At 38.0% G+C, this 19,610-nt stretch overlaps 1 protein-coding gene across 1 annotated transcript in view; it reads right to left on the minus strand.

Moving 5' to 3' along the window:
* The window catches only part of si:dkeyp-14d3.1 (transmembrane protein 132C), a 168,999-nt gene that overhangs the window by 63,856 nt on the left and 85,533 nt on the right, over positions 1–19,610 (minus strand). The window contains exon 3 of the mRNA XM_069182184.1: positions 11,963–12,106. Within this exon, the coding sequence (XP_069038285.1) occupies positions 11,963–12,106 (144 nt within the window). The remainder of the gene's footprint in view (positions 1–11,962; positions 12,107–19,610) is intronic.

The following is a 19,610-nucleotide window of genomic DNA, read 5'->3' on the forward strand; positions in this document are numbered from 1 at the left end:
GTCTCAGGGTCTCCTAACAACGCTACTTACTGTACCTTTCCTACGGCTGGAGACCTGAAGAACTTAAGTAGTTGCTTTGGCACAGCAATTTATTTACTAATAGACTCATAGAAAGGCAGTGATATAAAGCATGAAGCCAAATGAAAACTTGCTACAAAATATCACGCGCAAGGTAATTTTGGCAAAACTGTTCTCAAACGACTACTTCAGCACAATTTATGCTCCTTTCATATGTTCCTAACAAGCTAACACATTCATAAAATGTAATTCTTTAGCTTCACTTTGCATTATTTTTTAAATGGAAAAGTACTTAATCAGCTATTGTTGCTGACTAAAACTGTGCATGAACTGAATCACTTGTGCTCATTAGATGCAGCCACACATCTGAAACTACACTAACAGACAACTAAAGTCAGCAGCGGGGGTTCTTTTAGTCAACATAATGCCCGCCAGTTAATATCACCCACTTATCATCTTCACGCTTCTTAATTATTTCTCGTTAATATTTGATATTCTTTCTCTTTGCAAAATTTTATCTCCTAGAAGGAGGTCCTTTCATGTGGTTAGTGAAGGTTAAGAACACAGAAGCCTTTTTGTCAGGGGATTTCAGCAATTCACAAAGCCCACAGCATGCTCCCAGTTTAAAAATATATATCCACTATCCTCAATATTACTTCTCCTGTCTTTTTCCCGCACCACAGAAATATCTGGCAAACTTAGGAAAATAATGGATAACTCTGTTCTTAGCCTGAGATGTATACTTAGCAATTAATAAACCTATTACTTGTTCCTTTGCAGCCTACGCATGCTGACGCAGCTACCCACCTGAATTAACAATTCATTTGTGTTAGACTCTGCTATTAAATCTAGTTTTGGAGCAGTCTGTGCCCACAGAATAGTAAAAACATCCAAGAAAGGACAAGTGGACAACTACGATATTACAGTTGTCCAGCACTTACAGTACAGTTGAAGGTACTTATTTTTATGTCGGTCTTCCTTTGCGTATTTTATGATGGGACTTCTTAACCTTGCAAGGCATCATCAGAAATTGCTCTGACCACATGGCAGCTGTTGAGGTTTAACACTGAGCGGAGGGTGACATGCAGTGTATGTGACGTTTCATTTTGCACAGCCCAACCTGGCACACAGACCCTCCAGCCACTCAGTGGAGTGCAATGATGAAGCACAGCGCTCACTAGTCAACCCAGAAACACAGTGCACCTCCATCTCCTAAGTGATTAAATGCCAAGATCAGTAAATGGCTGTGAAATTGGTGCATAGTTGGAAACGAGAGGAGCATTTAGTGCTTAGGTATTTACTTTATTCCATCAGTAAGCTACCAGTTCTACTGGTTAACCTCTGTGGCCCAAAGTAATAGGGTGGGAATTCACTTTTCTTGACAGTGAATGAAGCTCTGTAATTCCAAGTACAGAGCCAGAGCCAAAAGTTCACTTTGAAGCTCTGCAACAGCCCCCATGTGTGATTCTAAGTGCCTTTTCAAGGAATAAAAAAAGAAGGTGCCTATACTTTCTAACCCAGGGACAGGCAAACCTGCAGGAAGCCAAAACGTGAGCATTGAGCACCGTGAAGCACGGTCACTAGGGTGGACACCTCACTAACCAAATCCCTAGAATATTTGTCCATCAACTTTATAATGGTTTAATTCAGGGAAAGTACCCAAACTCTGGATCAGTCTCCCAGACATACACAATTTCCCTGCTGTGTTGATCCTAAGCTAATGCAAGTACAAGATGCAATTAAGTACAAGTGCTAGACTGGGCACCTCATATTGCAATATTGCATTCACTGTTGTTGCGGAAGCTGAAATAAGATCTACCTAAATATAATTTTCAATACAGCTGCAATGAACCTTTCTCTCTGTTTTATGTGAAGAATCTAAATGTCTTTATGAAGTGTTTCATTTTACCAAGGGAAAAACAGCATAAGACTACAATTTTCATCTGCTTTTGATCAGGAGGTTGGAGTTCCCTTCCCTTCAAAATTCTTGTGAAGCTTAAAACTGCCATCATAAAAGCCAAAGACAGCAATGCTGAGAATAATACAGCAATGATGCTAATGAGGTTTACTGTGTCTTCATTTTTATCTCATTGTTATTATAATGACATTCATAGGGGGAACTCTGAAGGCCCGCATCGCTTTTTTATTTTCACAACCCTAGACAATAAGCCCTTTTGAAAATGCAAACCGTTTTGCAGCACTCTCGATAGCATTATTGCTCGGAGTGTGTGACTATTAGTGTGCAATATGAGGCCTTTTCACTTTTTATTGTCTTCCAGTAGAGTCTGATTTCCTCACACCCCCCACAAACCACTGCACTGTCACCTGGAGCTACTTGCCCTTTGTTTAAACAGGGTTTACAATTTCTATAATTTTATTTTTTTTAAATCCACCATTCACCATTCTTTATTGGAAGCTGTGCAGGAATGTCACCAGGGAACAGCTAGTAATAAATCAATTTATGAAATAAATGCATTATAAATAAACCCTGACAGGCCACTGCATATCAATTTTAAGTTTATTTTTTTTCTTCAGCAATCACATGCAAGGATGCTGTTATTTTCCTAGTCACGCAAACCATGCATGTTTGTGATTTTAGCTGAGTTTTTTTTTTAGAAAAATAAAGTAACGCTTTTCTCCTTGACAACGCGTTAAAACTACATAGCTGCTGGTAAAACGCTGCCAGGCCAAGAGATTACTCTCAGAAAGGCAGGATTCCTTGAAAATCACTCTCTCTCTAACCTCATAAACCCTTATAAAACCTTGAAGCCTACTTATTATACCCTACTCCCACAAAAAACAGTGAACAAGTTATGGATGGAAAATAGCTACCATTTTCGGTCAGAAGGTAAAAAAAATCAGTTTTGTTCTAGATAATAAAACATAATCCCAGTTATAGAATATCTACACCGCAATTTGAAAATCTCACCAAGATTACTTGAATTTATCTGTGGTCAAAGCAACCCAGGAAGGCTCACTTGCAATCAGGTGTACCACTGCACGGACTGTAATGCACTGAGATAGCTGTAATCAAGCACCAAGGCTGGACGAGATCTTGTGCTACATTTTTGTTCTCTATTCAGTTTTTTTTTTTTCATGCTGGCAAAGAAAAACATAATTTTACAAGCTTATATTTTAACACAGCAAAGCCTGGTCTAATGGACTAACAGGGAGGAAGGGGTGTCCATTACTGCTAAATGCCCATTAAGCCGACAGGATGTTTTTTCAGCACCTTTTTTATCATACATATTTCACGTGCCATAAATATACAGTGTAAAATACACTAAAGCAGACTGAATGAAACACAAACAACACCTCTCGTACTCAATTGATGTACCATTATAGGGTACCATTTATATTCCTGATTGCTAAACCTACACAGTATTTATTTTAACCTTCATTATTTGTGCATTTTACTGAGCTTTTTTGATGTATTGTTAGCATTTTAATGTATTTTTCTAACCGGCTGTTTTTCAAACATATGCTAAAACATACAAAACACACACAAGACACATCATAATCAATTCACCTTCCTTTATTTAAATTGTCCTATACTTTGTCCATTATTGCAGGGAAAGTCCATTGTTTCTTATTTTACAGACAACATTCCCATTTATCAGGATCTAACTCCCACATTAAATCCTGAGTCAACTAAAGAGAAGTATGTTAAACTGAGGGTTTACTATAATTCAATTTTATTATTCTTGGTAACTGGCACTGGTATTACTTTACTTAAAAACTATGCAAACTAATCAAAAGATAATTATAATACTAATCAAGTACATCCAGGTAGCACTTTTCGTCTCAAAGAATCACTAAGTGCTTTACAGATAGGATTGGACCCACAGGATCTACATGTACCATCAAAGTGCAGCTCTCATCTGGGTGACCAAGTGGTTGTCATTACATGCCATCAACTTTTAAACACAAACCAGGGGTCACCAAAGGAAACTACAGGAAATTGCATTTCAAACTGAGAGTTCTTTGCAGAAATCAACTGTACAGTATGTAGGCCATTAGGATGAAGCCAATAGCCTTGTGCTTGAGATCTTAAGATCAGGTGGCTACGAAAAACGAAAAATAGTAGAATGGCCCACCTTGCAAACAATAGCAAATTCTCTTATGTTCTTACATTTCAACATTATACAGCAGAACATATAGAATGCTGATGGAATCTAATACAGCCTAATAAGGTGGTAGAAAAGGATAGAGTGAAGGTTGTCTTTAGGCAGCAGGCATATCCCAAAACACCTTCCATGAGAGATACTGCCTTCATTTCTGTAAAGATCAGATCACTTTATTGGCCATATACAATTTCTTGTATTAGGAATTTGTCTTTTCACATACCCCAACTGTCAAGGAGACACACAGACAGGGAGAGAGAAGCCAGGGGTCAGATCGCAGGGTCAGCCATTTATACGGCGCCCCTGGAGCCATTGGGGTTAAGGGCCTTGCTCAGGGGCCCAACAGAGTAGGATTCCTCTGCCGGCCGCGGGATACGAACCGGCAACCTTCCAGCCACAGGCACAGATCCTTAGCCACAGAGCCACCGCCCCGCCAAGCAACCCTATTGATATCTCATACCAGAGTTATACTCAAGGCACTTTTGGCAAGTCTCCCATCCCAACAGTGTCAAGTCAAAGTGACTGGGTGATGTGTCAACCCCGAAGCACAAAATGTCCAAGAAAGTGCCACAGAAAAAGACATGACGACTAATTGTTCCAGTGAACATGTTACCTTTCTACAGATGAGAAAACTGCATAATTGCATAATAATTAACTTTTGCATAATTGTGACGACAGTCGTGGCTTAAATTAAAATAAGCATATGAACCTGTTTGGCTAAGCCTCTCCACTCTCGAGGGAATTACATTTGAAGAATATTAAATTAGACAGAACTCTATGTTCAGTTTGAAGCAGCTTTGCTTATGACTAATATTCTTTTTTATAAGCACAACTTAATGACTGGCTATTTCGAAGTGAATGAGTTTTGCCTTCTTTTCAAAGTATTATGTTATTACAATACAACTGTAATATGTACATTCTCTGGTACAAATGTGAGTCAGATAATTATTGCGTGGGCAGCTGCAGTGTATCAACCTGCCTCTGATAGTGGGACCTGATTGAGAATAAGTGAATTAAAACATCCTAGCATTTGTTATTAGACATATTTGCTTCGGTTTATTCCACTCGTTGTAGAGTTTATGCTCAGTTTATGTGTATTATTTTAGATTTCCATGTCTAGAAGTTACATTAATAGAAATTGATTTTTAACATCACTCAAGGTTAACACCCACTTGCAAAATGAAGACAGTAATGACAGAAAACTAGAACTGTGTTCAAATAATAACTGTTTTTCAAAACGTACCGTCCAGAAAATGAATGCCAGTAATTTAAGACAAACCAGTATACTGTAAACAGTAATGGATAACTAGCTATGTGAACAGCAGAATAACCATGAGATTGGTCACTTCCTGGCAGCTGCAAAAATTGGGGAAAGTGAGGGAGAATGATAACACAACATGAGTGGTTACACTAACATTAGAATTGTGACTTTTTTATCAAGTTTAAATTCATGTCTTGTGTAAGCTCGTATAAGACTTATGTCACAGTAAGAGAGGCTCGTGTCTGAGCTGAATTGACAGTACTGTATGTCTTGAGTCACAAGTCAACAGCTCTGTAGTCTGTTGGAATACAGATCCAAACCCATACTGCAGGCTCAGACACAACATCTTAGTGTTGTACAAGCTGCTGAAGCCAGACGTTTCACCCAGGTGGCTGCTGCACTTCAGTAGAGACAGAGAGGGCCCAACCCTGTACCTAAAGTGCTTTGGATCCTTCAGGATAAAAATCTAAAAGCACTACAATATCCAGTTATTACTTTTTTGTTCAGATCACACTTCTGTTCAATGTCACAGGCACATCTTATATTTTCTGGGCTACAGCTACCTTACTTTCAAGTTGTTGGTTTTTTTTTCATAACAGTGTCAGCAACAGTGACAAAAGAAGAAATTCTCCTTACAGCATTTTCTGGCTTGCTTTTTTTCCACCCATTTGAGCACTACAGCAGCGCCACTAGGGCATAACACACTCACAGGAAAAAGCAAAGCAAGCCACATTTAAAAATGAAAGGTAAGCCATCACAGAAAAGATCAGTCATCTCACTGAAAAAAAAAAGATCAAAATAGGAAGAAATGAACATTTTAACGTCTGTTAGTTCACTTTCTGATCGCATTATATTATTTAGTAATCTTACTAAAGCAAGTATACAACATGTATATCTGTTCTGGGTATCTTTAAGATTCATCTGTCTCTTGGTAGCTGCTCAATAAGTGTTGTGTAGCTGTAGCAGTTTCTGAAAGGCTTATCATTCAATAGAATACTGACCTGAAGGAATGTGATTTTGCATAAGTCTGTGGAAGTGGGACTAGTTCCTCTCAGTGCTTGAAGGATTAATGACCTAATGCTACTGAAAGAGAACCATCAGTTTATAGAAGGTCAGTGATCTAAATGAACCAGGTCCAGAAGCACTGCTTTTATACTAGACATAAGAGAAAGATCTGGTTATAGAGGGTAATGACCAGGGGGAAATAATTTTTATGCCTTGATTTTAATGGTCACCTCCATGCATTTTAATTCCATAAAGTGGTCTCTGAATGACACAATTTAGGTGTCACAAACTACGAATATAAATTTGATGAAGGATGCAAAGTACTATTTTAATTACATTTAAAACATTAAAAAGATCTCAGTTGAAAGCATTCTTGGTCATAAAACCCCCTTATAGAAAGAATAAATAACAGGGAAAATGCAAATAAGTCATCATTTAAAAGCATTAGGCTGCTGTGCTTGTTCTGAAAGAAGAAAAGAGATCATGTATTCATAAAAGGTGTGGATTCATGAGATGGTACAATCATTTAGGTACCAAGAATTAGCAAGGAAAATGCAGGATTGGTGAATAATGGCTGAAAGCATATCAATTCAATTTACATCATTGTAACTCCCCTGGAATAAAGTGCTCGGCAGTATTTAAATAAAATCATGTTTAATGAATAGAACAGCCATGCTAAGAACAAGCTATGTGATCGAGAGAAATGTCAAGACAGAAGAGCATTGCTTTTTTTTGTTCAAAACTTGTAGCTCGAGAACAATGAGTTTCCTATCTATCCACTGAACCTCTGACTGCTGTTGAATAACTATGATTCAGCATAATTCAAGTTTTGGTGACTACCATCACAGCTGTATGTGAGGAAAATGCCGCCTGATCCTCTCACGTGCCAAAGCAGAACATATACGTATACACAACTGAGGATTAAAATGAAAAATAAAATACCAGCTGCAGTGTTTATGCCAATCATTGATAGAGAACATAGGTCAACCATTACCATGGTCAAACTTCATTTTCACTCTGGCTTTTATCTATTCACAACCAGCAAGATTTGCTCTATAAGACAGATAACTTAGATATCTGAAAAAAAAAAACTTGGAAAAGCCTTCAGTTTTCTGCTGCAGTTAGCAAAAAGAGTAATGATCACGTGAAAAACCTTAATGCATCTGCCTTAGTACACATCTGCACTATGCACTTTTTACATAGTCTACCATTTTTTTGTCTCACTACCACATATTTATTTATTTTTCTACAAAATATGTATTGTTCTTGTTGTCTGCATTGCATGGTGTTGTCTGTTGGACTGTGGATGTGAGTAGTGAGTAGAGGTTATTGTCACATGCACAAGTGGACAATGTCCCAAGAGATGAACGTGATTAAGAACTCCAATGTACGTGTACATATGGCAATAAACTACTCTACTCTTTCTTAAATAAACTTCGTGGGATGCTAAAGCCAACAACATAATTTGTTTTTATCCACACTTCTGCCACTGCTGTATCAGAGGTTAACCAGCGTGCCATTTCTCACAAAGCTCAGCTCAATAAACAATGTTCACAGAGGCAGTTTTTTTTGTAAAGATAAGCAGTGAAAGAAACAATAAGCGCAAAGTTCTCTTCCAGAAGCGGTGTAAAAACCAAACTTTAATAAATCTGAGGTTAGCGGCAACAGCACTGAGGTAATAACCCCCTTGAATTTCCCCTGGTATAAAATGTAATAAACTGGAACATGAGACAAGGTGCAGGCTGCCCTGCCAGGGACCACAATCCAGTCAGTCCACGTGCGATCTCATCTTTCAACCCACCGTGGAAAAAAACAGAAACGAAGCCATTAAGCAGAGGAAAGGAGAAATGGGTGACAGTTCAACAGATGAGACAGCTGAGTCTAATCTTTCTGAAGGAGCTTCAGAAAAAAAAAGAAAGGAGAAAAAATAATATATATATATATCATGTATAGACTTAAGTTCAGCTTCTTAGGAGTCTTTATGAGCCATTGGTGACAGCTGGGGGATTAGAAACGAGCCCAGCAAACAGACCTGAACAGACAGGGATTAGATATAATATGTTGTCTGTTGAAGACCCCGATTCCCACGCTTAAATCAATAAAAAGCCTTGATATACAAGCAGTTCATGCTCAATGCGCTCATAATGTATTTACAAGATATTAGCCATTACCATAGTGACAGGTACTATAATGTTAAATGTCAGGAAGTACATCCCCTCATTATGACATTTTCAAATCATATGTCCTGCAGTACTCTTTCTACAGGATACAGCTGAACAACATATCGCAGCTGTCTGTCTTATTTTTGCCTTGCTTGTACTCATTGCATTCAGTCTTTTTTCAAGGATAAACTGTTGACTAAACCATGCTTAGAACTGTTATCATCCTTGAAACACTGACATTAGTGACAGCTTCAAATTCTAACAACACTCATGAAAAAAAGTTCAACCAACTGCAAGTAATCAAGCCATAATTTTGCTGAGCAATAACAAAACCCTAGTGCTAACCTGAAACACTCTATACTATTAACAGTATATATGTACAACCTGATGTATAATGTTTGTCACAAAACTGTATTACACAGAAAAACTTTGGACAAGCTTTTATCAGACTTGCTACAGGCTCTAAAGAGCTCACATGTTAATTTTAGAATCTGTCTATTCTGACAGACATTAACAGTTACAGTGTGTAGATATAACAAATGCAGAAGCACAGATAGGCTTAGAGACTCTGTGATGAGATTTTAATACATGCAAGTGAGATAGTGAACTGAGCTGAGAAATCAAGAGCATGAAATGTTTATTTCAACAGTTCATAAACACCAGGTGCAGTTTTTTCCTAAACACAACCTTAAGATTTATATGGCACGCAGAATGATGTGTATTTCTTTGCTAAGCTGTTAAAGTTAACCTTCCAGTTACTGAGAACACACCACAGCTCCACTAATGACTGACTCCTATCATATAATCATGAAAAGCTGCCATCTGGGGAAGACATTTCTTTAATGTAGTAAAATATCCAGAGGTAAAAATGACATGATTCGAAATGGAAAATGCTCATGTACAGTAGTGAGTCAAACAAGAAATTGACCGCAGAAAACACCCTGCTGGGAACGATAATACTTGTACACAAATCTCATTAGAAAGAACGACTTGGTTGCTAACGAAATTGAATTCTGCATTTATATTTATTTTAAACAAGACAGGAGCATGAAGGCTCTGGGCTTTGTAAAGAAAGTTTCCTTGCCCCTGTGCATGTCTCACTAATCCGTAAAATTACACCTGTCACTGGATGTTAGATTTATTAACACTATTTCCTGATCCATGGAAAAACTATTAAAACACACAAAGGCACAGGATCTCCAGTTAATTAACATCACAACCTTTTTCATTCTGGGAATCGGTTTCTTATTTATGAGATTAATTAAAGTATGTAAATACTGTTAGGAAATGACCAGAAGATTTAAAAGTACAGTAGTTACAAGCAGGGAGTAAATATATGTTAATACAGTATAGGGACAGCAGGGGTGCTGTGCTGTTAACCCTTCTGTACCAGAGCAAGAAAGAGAGATACATCAAGAAGCATTAACTTTCAATACATTGCTTTCTGATTACTGTATGTGTCATCCAAGTAAAGGCATGAGAGCGTGGTACTGCTAACTATATAACTGTATATATGCTCACATGTGCTTGCTGAGCACTTTAAAAAAAAGGAAAGTAACTTTCCTTCTAAAAGTTTATCAAAAAGATTACCCACAAAGATCTGTGAGTTCTGTGAAGAAATGCGCTCAATGTGTTTAAGGAGAACTACTCTCTTACCACCTGAGGAACAACATCAACTCAATGCCTGTCCAGGCAAAAGAGTACTGCTGTGCAATTTTATACTTGGATGATGGACAAGCAGTTGGCAAGCTCTGACCCTGGAGCTCATCCCTTGAATTGAAATGTACTACCCGGCACATGACATTGTTTGCTACCATTTTTTTCCCTAAATGAAGCCAAATGAAAAGGCACGTTTTTATTATAATTTCTTAACTAACTTCTTCTTGAAGCTCTATTCCGGAGATCGCATTTCTTCAAAAACGGTAATTGAGGACTCCGATAAGCCCCCACAGTCAGAAAACATCAAATAACACCGAACACCCTGCTACAAACATTTCACTCATTTTACCAGCTTGATTGCTGTCCAGCTCAGAGATGCTTGACAGCAGATGTTATGAAAGATTTTTTTTTTTTAGAAGTTAAGAACCCCGGGTAACGGATGCCTTTGACATGAGTTTCGTGCCTTGCTGAGAGCTTCTTCAGCAGCATGTCTGTGAATCATGTTTCCTGAGGAAGTGCCAAGTGACACTTTAATGAGCAATACTGCGCCTCCCTCACCCAGGGTTAAGTGGTCAAGCAGGTCCGAGCTTTTGCTTGAGGATGATTTTCTCTCCAGCCATGGGATTCTATCTGACCCTCTGGCATGGAAACAATTATGACATCATCAGGCTAGTTTCTCAGGCATCTGTTAGCTTAAGAAGGGCTGGATTGTGATCTAGTCCACTATTTAACTGACTGAACACCCAGTATTTCAAGCCTTTTTTTGCAAATAAAAAAAGTTAATAAGATTTTTCAAACACCTGTGGTACAGAGAGGGCTTTATACCTAACTATCCCTCAAGAAGAAAAGGCACAAAGGCAATGTTTTAAATTGAAACACATTTCCTTTGGCTTTCATGAAGGGTGAATTTGTATCATCTAGCATACTTAAGAAGATGAGTAGCTAAGAGCTGAATAAAATACCACTGCTAAAAAAGTCTTTTCAGGTCTTCCCTGAACAGCTGAGGTGTTGCAAGGTTGCCTGTAGAAGAATCAATCACACAGTGTTAAACACTACTAACAGATGCAGATTATTGATTTTACCATATTCACCAAAGAAGTAACCACATCCTCTGTATTTTTTTTGGGAAATATAACAAAGAAAGGAGAACAGAACAGCACAGTGCGTATGTCTTTGATATCATAACTGATAAGTCGTGAGGTCAGATCCCTGTTGCACACCCTAGTGTTGTAACTTTGAGTAAGTTACTTTATCCCAGTTTTCCCCACAGTTGCAAGATATTATTATTATTGTTGTTTTTTATTATAAAGCACCTTTCCAAACCCAAGGACACAGTACATAGTGATAAAGAAGACAAAATACAAAACAAAAAAGCAAAACAAAATGACAAAGGGACATACAGGATAAAGGGTAAAGCAGTCAGACACAGGCCCTCGTAAAAAGGTGAGTTTAGAGTAGGTTTAGAGTTGAAAACAGTCAAAGATGTTTTTTTCCTGATGAGTCAGTGGAAAGACTTTGTATAACAGTGGCTTCAAATCCCAGATGAAATACTGTTATTACACCCCTGAGTCAAATATTTCACTCAGATGGCTGCATTATAAAATGCCAACGATGTGTAAAGTAGAATAGATGGAAATTCACATTAAATAGCCAGCCTAATAATAATACAGTGTGGTTACCTAATATTACATTATTATTACATGGTTATGGTTTAACATTACAAGGAAACTTACCTTTCCAGTGGACTGTTTTCTTTCCTCCGGCAATGGAGAGTGATGACTCTATGTCCTTCGCTCCTTGTGTCCTGACTGACTGTCCATAACACTGGGTTACTGGACCGTGCTCCCAAAAAAGTTACCCCTTCTTTTAGCTTCACCCTGTTCAGAGAAACACAGACACCCAGTTTCAGGACAACGGCATTCCCAATCCGGGGAGCAACTTCCCAAACACTCATTTTTAATCTTGCACTACTTCCAAATCTCAGGCCTGCTATAAAAACAGGACTTCGAATAATTGTGTTCATCATCAATACTTTCGGCTCTTGCAGAACCGCAAATTAAAAATCCACTGTGTGATTTGAAACAAACATTGTATAAACTTTACATACAGGTTCTGTATTTGACTCAAGTAGAGAAAGAATATTATTGAAATATCTCACTCATTTTGGTAATCTGATTTAGAAATATTCTCCTTCCACAATGTAAAGTGTATTCTGCTGTTCTGGTAGTACTGTAGCTTTGAAATCAAATGCTAGATATTGGGAAATTAACAAACCATTTAACTGTTAACCCTCATCTGGGATTTAAGAATGAATTCCAAGAGCAGAAAAACAAAAACATCCTATGTGAACCTTTAAACTGGACCTCTCTCTTACTTAATTTGCTTCCTAACATTTTAGTGAACCTTTTTTTCTAAGAAAAGAATGAAGAAAGATTTTCTTTTTGTGAGGTCTTTTTGCATAATGTCTAAACTCAAGGTTGCATTTTATGGATAACGCTTGACCTTTTACTCCACTATCATTTTAGATACTTAGCCCCATGCTTTGTCATGTGTTACACAGGCTGCATTCTCACAGCGTTTCGGATAGCAGTGATCCTTTGAAAGCATCATCACAGAAAGCCTCACGCACGCTTTCATTAACATTGGAATTTCTGTTCATCATGTCATTGCAGAGGTTTGCTTTTCAAACTCGATAGTGGACCAAGGATTAAGGCCGTGTTGTCTCTGATTTTGCCAAATTTGTCTGTGATTTTGCTAAAAAGAAAACCTGTTTTTCCTGCCTCTTTCCCTGCTGACAACTGAAGAAGCAACCCAAAAGCTTGACAAGTGGTAGTAATGCCAGCCACCAGGCAAGCTAAAGCAGGCACAACCTGTGTGCGAATCAGCTGCATTCCAAACACTTGGCACTAAATATTAATAAGCAGGAGTGATGTGTTAAACAGGTATCTCACAGACATCTGCTAGCTGCTTTGCTGTTTATTATAACAGATGTACAGAATAAGTCTGTTGGCCTACATTATCTGTGGGTATAAAAGTTACAACTACAAAGTTACCACCTGCACCCTGGTATCCGATTTAGCAGGGTGGAACAGGTTGTATTCAATAAATATTAAGTCAGTCAGCAGGGTAGAGGAAATAATTATACAAGACTTAGATCTGTGATGTGTATGGGGTATTCTTGTGATTTGAGAAAGCAAATATACACAGCACTCTATTTCAGTCAGGTTAGTTTGCTAAATATAAAACCGGTGGCAGATTTTAGAAAGAGGGGGACATGTAGAATTGGGATTTGTGATGTTTGTAGAGTTCTGTAGATTTCAAATATAAAACAAGGATTACATCTTGTGCAAGAGGCAGATGGCGAGAGTGTAAATGGTCAACTCCTTTTTTTTATTTTGGTGTTTTTATGTTAAAGATAAAACTTATAACTGGAAACTAACTTCCAAAAGGATTTAATTCCCCCGATTGGTAAGGGTTGATTATGATGGAAAATAAGAAGTTTCTTTATTAAATTAGATATTTTTCCCCATACTTTTTTCTCATTTTGCATCAATGTTGTTTTGACTAACTTATAGACATTTCTCAAGGTCGGTGATTATAGGGCTTAATATCCAACCAATATGCTCATTATATATTGGCATTCACACACTGCTGCTGTTAAACAGTTAAGAAACAAATTCACCTTAAAGCTTTCAATTATGTTCCAGCTGAAGAGTTCTTAAGTACTATCATATCATAAGCAGGCACTGTGAAACTTTTAAGCTATGAGTTTCTCATCTGAATTGTCCTGGTATAATAAAAAAAGATTAAAATACATTTTATTTTAAGAGATGTTTTAATCATTAGATCCGATCAGATAACATGCCCCAAGCTAAAGATCTCCTAGCCTTTAATTGTTTCCTAGCCTCAAGTATTCCACCTGGTGCTTTTTGAAATTCACTGAAATAATGAGTGAATAGCTTCTTTCTTTTCAAGCATCTGATTCAACAGAAGTATCCATCTAATGATTTTAGATCAATTATGCTTATTCTTTTACTTATGCCTACCAAGCACATTTAAGCAACATTTCTCTGACATGTTAGATGTGCGTGATTAATCCCATGACACCAGGATTTGGAAGTTAAAGGTCTTGTCCCCAGGCTTGGCAAACCTTAACACCTCTAAGGAAAATATTTTATGTAAGCCGTGGGTAGACCACAGCTTCTGAATCGGAGAGACAGAACTCCTCACCTCTGAAAGGTGCCGTGCAATTCTACACTACTGTTATGTCTGAAGGCAGTGAGGAATTTAACACTGACACCCCTAGTGCAGGACATCAAAGAGTATCCTGCTCAGGAGCACAGGAAAGGCTTTCAGCACTGCTATGAGGTCGCCCTTGAACTCTGACCTCCTCCCTTCACAGCTCTTCAGTCAGCATGTCACTTTCATCAGAGACTTAATGAGATCCTCAGAGCCATGAAAAGTTTTCTGATTACTTTCAAGAACCTCAACACTCCCTTTTCTCCTCTCTTGCTATAACTTTCTTTTGTGAATGAAGAAATATGTAATATGTATGCATATATCATCAATCATGAGAAGCATTAAGTAACACAACAAATAAGCATTGGAACCAATAGCATTTAAGGGCATTTTTAATGGCTACCAGTGTGTTTACAATACAGTACATCTATTACATATCTTGCACATACTGTCATTTTAATATCTTTATCCCAAAAATTGGAAAGCCAGGTTTCTAAAATTTAAAGAAATACCAGAAACATAAGAAATTGTTCTACCAAATGACTACACAAGGCTTGCCAAATGGGTTTTCAAAATTAACAGAATCAGTCCACTACACTTTTGAAAATTAAAACCTCCATCTACCAGAAAGGAAGAGGACATATTTTCTCAGTTCTGACATGCATGATGCACAGAGTCCAAATGAAACTTGCTAACAGCAGAAATTTATGGGAAAAAGAACCAACAAAACATGCAGAAAAGGATGCAAGGGTTAATTAAACATTGCGACACTTGATATTAGATTATAGTGGTCAATAATTCTAAAAAGTACATTCAAGCCACCTACAGCATAATCCAATTTAAAAGGAGGTCTGTCTTCCAAAGCATCAATACATGGATGTAATATAATCCATTCTTAAGTAACCTCCACATTAATTAAATTATTATTTACGATCTCAAGACCACAGTAAGGGTCAACTGGCACACAAGCAATCTACCAAGATAAAAGAGGCTGGATTTCTGTAATTGATTATAATAATACAGATGGGTTGGTTTTATTTCACATTGTCTTTCAATACACACAAGCCCGAAGGTGGTATTTTTCCATCCCTGTTTCCAGGTATCTTGCTCTATTATATTCAAAGTAGATTTTTATACATAAGAAACTATGCTATAGAAAAATCTGTTAGAATAGTGAACCTTCAGATTACAGCAAGCACAAATTGGAAGTCTACTGTTATTAGAAATAATGCTTAATTAAAAGTAGAACTGCAGTTCTCCAGAGAACAGCAGAAATGAGTGTATTGATTTTGTACACTACCAGACTAGAAGTGTACTCCTTTGTTTCTGTGGTCTCACTTGGGCCAGCTGAAAACTTGTAGCAGCACTGAATGAACTAAGAGTAAGATTTTTCATGGTCATTTTAGGGTAGGAGCTCTCAGTCTTCTGAGTATATTCATTTTACGTTCTGCAGAAGGAAGTGGGATGAATATCTTGAACTATCTGTACATGAAGTGTTATTATACTTACAACAAATTTACAAATAAATGCATTGTTTTCTCTAACCAAGAAATAGAAAGAGAAACAGAATTTTGATTATTTTCAATAATATATACTGTATGCAACCCACAACAGCAACAAAGATTAAGTCTATACCTTTTATAGACATACAAATAAAAGACATTTGTGATTTATATTACAGAATATTACTGTACAGTATATTGTGTTACCTGTTATACACATTCATACTGATTAGTTGAATTTGTTTCTAATTTTATTTCAACAGGAATGGCTTATGCTTACACATAATGATGTTTTTTTTTTTCCCAGACCAGAAAAGGTAAGAGAACTCAATTAATATGGATTTAAAACCAACGGCCTCGTCCTGAAAAGGAAGTCTATGACATGGGAACAAAATAAAGTAAAATATACAGTCCATACATGCAATTAAAAAAATACAGTACAGATGATATAAAACAGAATTCTGCTTGGGGTGATTGACACAATCCATTCAAGTATATACAGTATGGTGACATAAAACTACACTGGTATATCTGTGCAAAGTGCAGAAATCAGGTTTAATCCACAGACAACATTACACATTAAAATCTGTTGAAACCTGCTTTCTCACTCTCCTCAGACAGGGTGAAGCAGTTGTGAATGCCGTCTAAATCTGACCACTTAGCCCTGGTCTATAGGGAACAACGAAGCCCCATCACAGCCGTTTCCTCAATAAATAATGACTACATAACTGGAAATGGAAAGCTGTCTCTCAATGGAACCGTGAGAAATAAATTTGTTCAGATGAAATCCAATAAGTAAGTGCCTGAGAGCGTTCCAATCATGAGCCGGCTTGTCCCCTTAGCGGAGACTTGCTCCTTTGGAGAACAGGGGGTCAGGACTCTCAGCCAGTGTGTTCCTGTTCATTAATCCGTCCAGCGCAGCATCGCAAATCAGCAGGCCCGGTGGGACGCGGGCCGCATCCTCATCAGGGCAAAATTTCGCACGCTTTCAGCTAAAGATGAAAAGCGCTGTTAGGAAATATGCCGAAGTGTTGCCGGGGAAGGAAGGGGGGGGGGGGCGTCTTTCAGCGTTTCATCAGAGGTTCTTAGGACTGATTTTGTGCACAGAAAATTGTTTCGGCCTCCCCAAAGCCCCCGGCAGCTGCTGCTTCGGCGTTGCTCCACGGAGCTGCGCTTGCCCTCCTTCGATCCCGCCAGAGAAAGAACTGCTGGCCACACTCATTTCCAGCGTTCGCTCCCATTTTCACTGGCCGCGGCTTCATGGAGCAGCTTTCTTGTCACTTGCTTTCTTCTATTTATTTACTTTTTCCCCAGGTGCAGGTGGCAGCTGAAAACCGTCAGGAGACGGGTAGGTGTGAGATACTGGATATCCATTCTGTCTCCACCTGCGGATTAACCGCGCAGCCTGGGCCCTTCAGGTTAATGGCAAGTGTGTTGGTACTGTATGAAGGGAGAGGCTGGGGACAGACTCTAAGTAGCTGAGGCAGAATAATTTCTGACTGGTGCTAAGAGAGGAGCTGCTCGGAACAAAGCTCTTCAGGGATGTAAGGCATGACAGCACCGAAGAATTCCCCCTTCCACGCCTTCCTGAGCTTCGGAAACTGCCTTTATTCGCTGAGGGACGAGGCCACGGCTCGGGCCCCTGCAGTTTGGCATCTCCATTGGCAGCTTGTTAAATCAATTTGTCGCCCTGTTTGTTTCTTGTTTCTCTTTGCAGATCAGGCCTTTCACAGAAGTGGAATGACCAAATAAGGAACCCAAGCTAATTAGAGGAGAGGGAATGTGCAAACCATTCAGGTGGGTTCACCAAACCACTGGCACGTCTTCGTGCTTCTTTGCTCTTCTTGTTTTAAAAATATAAGCAATTGTTAAAGGCAACATCTTAAGTGATGTATATGAGCAAAGAAATGTAGACTCCTGTAAGGTTTTAAAGTAAGGGACACTTTTAAATGTCCTTGTCTTTAAATACAATCGCTACTGTATGCGTTACGTATTCGTTAGCTACAACACTATTAAATCTCAAAATTGAGCTTTTAATTCTATTTTTTTTCTGAGCATGCAACAGATTTACCATTTAAAGAAAACCCCACGGAAATTGATCATCATAAAAGCAAAAAGAAGTCCACCTATTTCAGCAGCTATGCAACACAAAGGTACAGTTCAGCAAATGCACTGAACTTCAACGTGCTGGTTACATGTTATAAAATCACAAGCAAAAGGACAGTGATCAAGTTACTGAATCAATTTTACCTGATAACTGAGATAACTAAATTACTGCAAAAACACAATACAGCCAATTGCTTGTCTGGCACACCTCTTCCATGAGCTGGGCCTTAACATCCCAAAGTACAATGATTTTACAAATGACCCACTAACTACACAAACACAATACAGACAGGGAAATTAATTCAGATAAATAGCAGTATTATCTGCCTTGCTGTTGGTCTTATAAGTGGATCTACCATTTTAATGAGAAAGCTGATATATTGTGATTCTGAGTAAACATCAAAGACACTGTGACCCTGAATAGCTTCTTTCTATTTTAAAAATATACAGTGGGCTCCAGGCAACATATTGTTAGCTGTAATTGGAGGTGGGAGGATGGGTTACAAGTGTCTTCAAATGAGATGGGTGAATGTGTAGAGAGCCACACACAATAGTTTGGACAAGGTTTGCGTTTTGTGTTGGTTTTTATAAAGTGACAACTACTCCAGGTGGATGCTGCATATTGTGGTGGTGGAGGGGAGTCCCCATTACCTGTAAAGCGCTTTGAGTGGAGTGTTCAGAAAAGCGCTATATAAGTATAAGCAATAATTATTATTATTATTATTATTATTATTATTATTATTATTATTATTATTATTATTATTATTATTATTATTATTAAAAGGAAAAGCAAAAGGAAAAGTATACTCTATAAGCTCACTTCTGCATCTAACAGTGCAGAAATGCCACAATGGAGCTCTAAAAACATTTTAGAAGACCTTATGCACTGAGTGATTGAAAGAGCACATCATAATACGATTAGTTTTGACATTAACAATCATTACCTAAACATTTATCATCAACAAAAAAGAATTGGAAAAGTCACGTCATGTTTATGTTTACTCTAAATGCTGATTGCTGCTACCTCGCAGTACTGAGGCCCAGGAGTCCTGTGTTCAACTCCAGACCTGGGGTGCGTCTGTGTGGAGTAAGGAAAAATGGCCCTGGTCTGAGCGTGTACACGTTTGTGTGTCTGTGTGATGGACTGGTATCCTGCCCAGGGTGTGTCCTGCCTTGTAGTCGCTGCTTGCCATTTTAATTAAAAGACATCTTAAAAGACACATTATCAGGCCAGCTTATTATATTTTTCTTGTAAGTACACACTAAATAGAAACTAAACTTTCGCCTAGACCTGAGTCTGCAACTAAAGAATTCTTGGCTTCTGAGCTGTTTTTTGTTTTCAAAATTGTGAACTGAATACAACCAATCGAAAGGACAACCATACTGTTAAAATGTTCTGGCTGTATGTCAGAAAAAAAAAAACTATTCACTTCTTCCCCATCACAAATATGTGTATAAACATAGCTTAAGAAATATGCATTAAAATTGATATTTCTAGCACATTAATTTATCTCTTGTACTTGGAGGAAAGTGT

Source organism: Lepisosteus oculatus, chromosome 22 (genome assembly GCF_040954835.1).
Source record: "Lepisosteus oculatus isolate fLepOcu1 chromosome 22, fLepOcu1.hap2, whole genome shotgun sequence".
NCBI classification, from domain to species: Eukaryota; Metazoa; Chordata; class Actinopteri; order Semionotiformes; family Lepisosteidae; genus Lepisosteus; species Lepisosteus oculatus.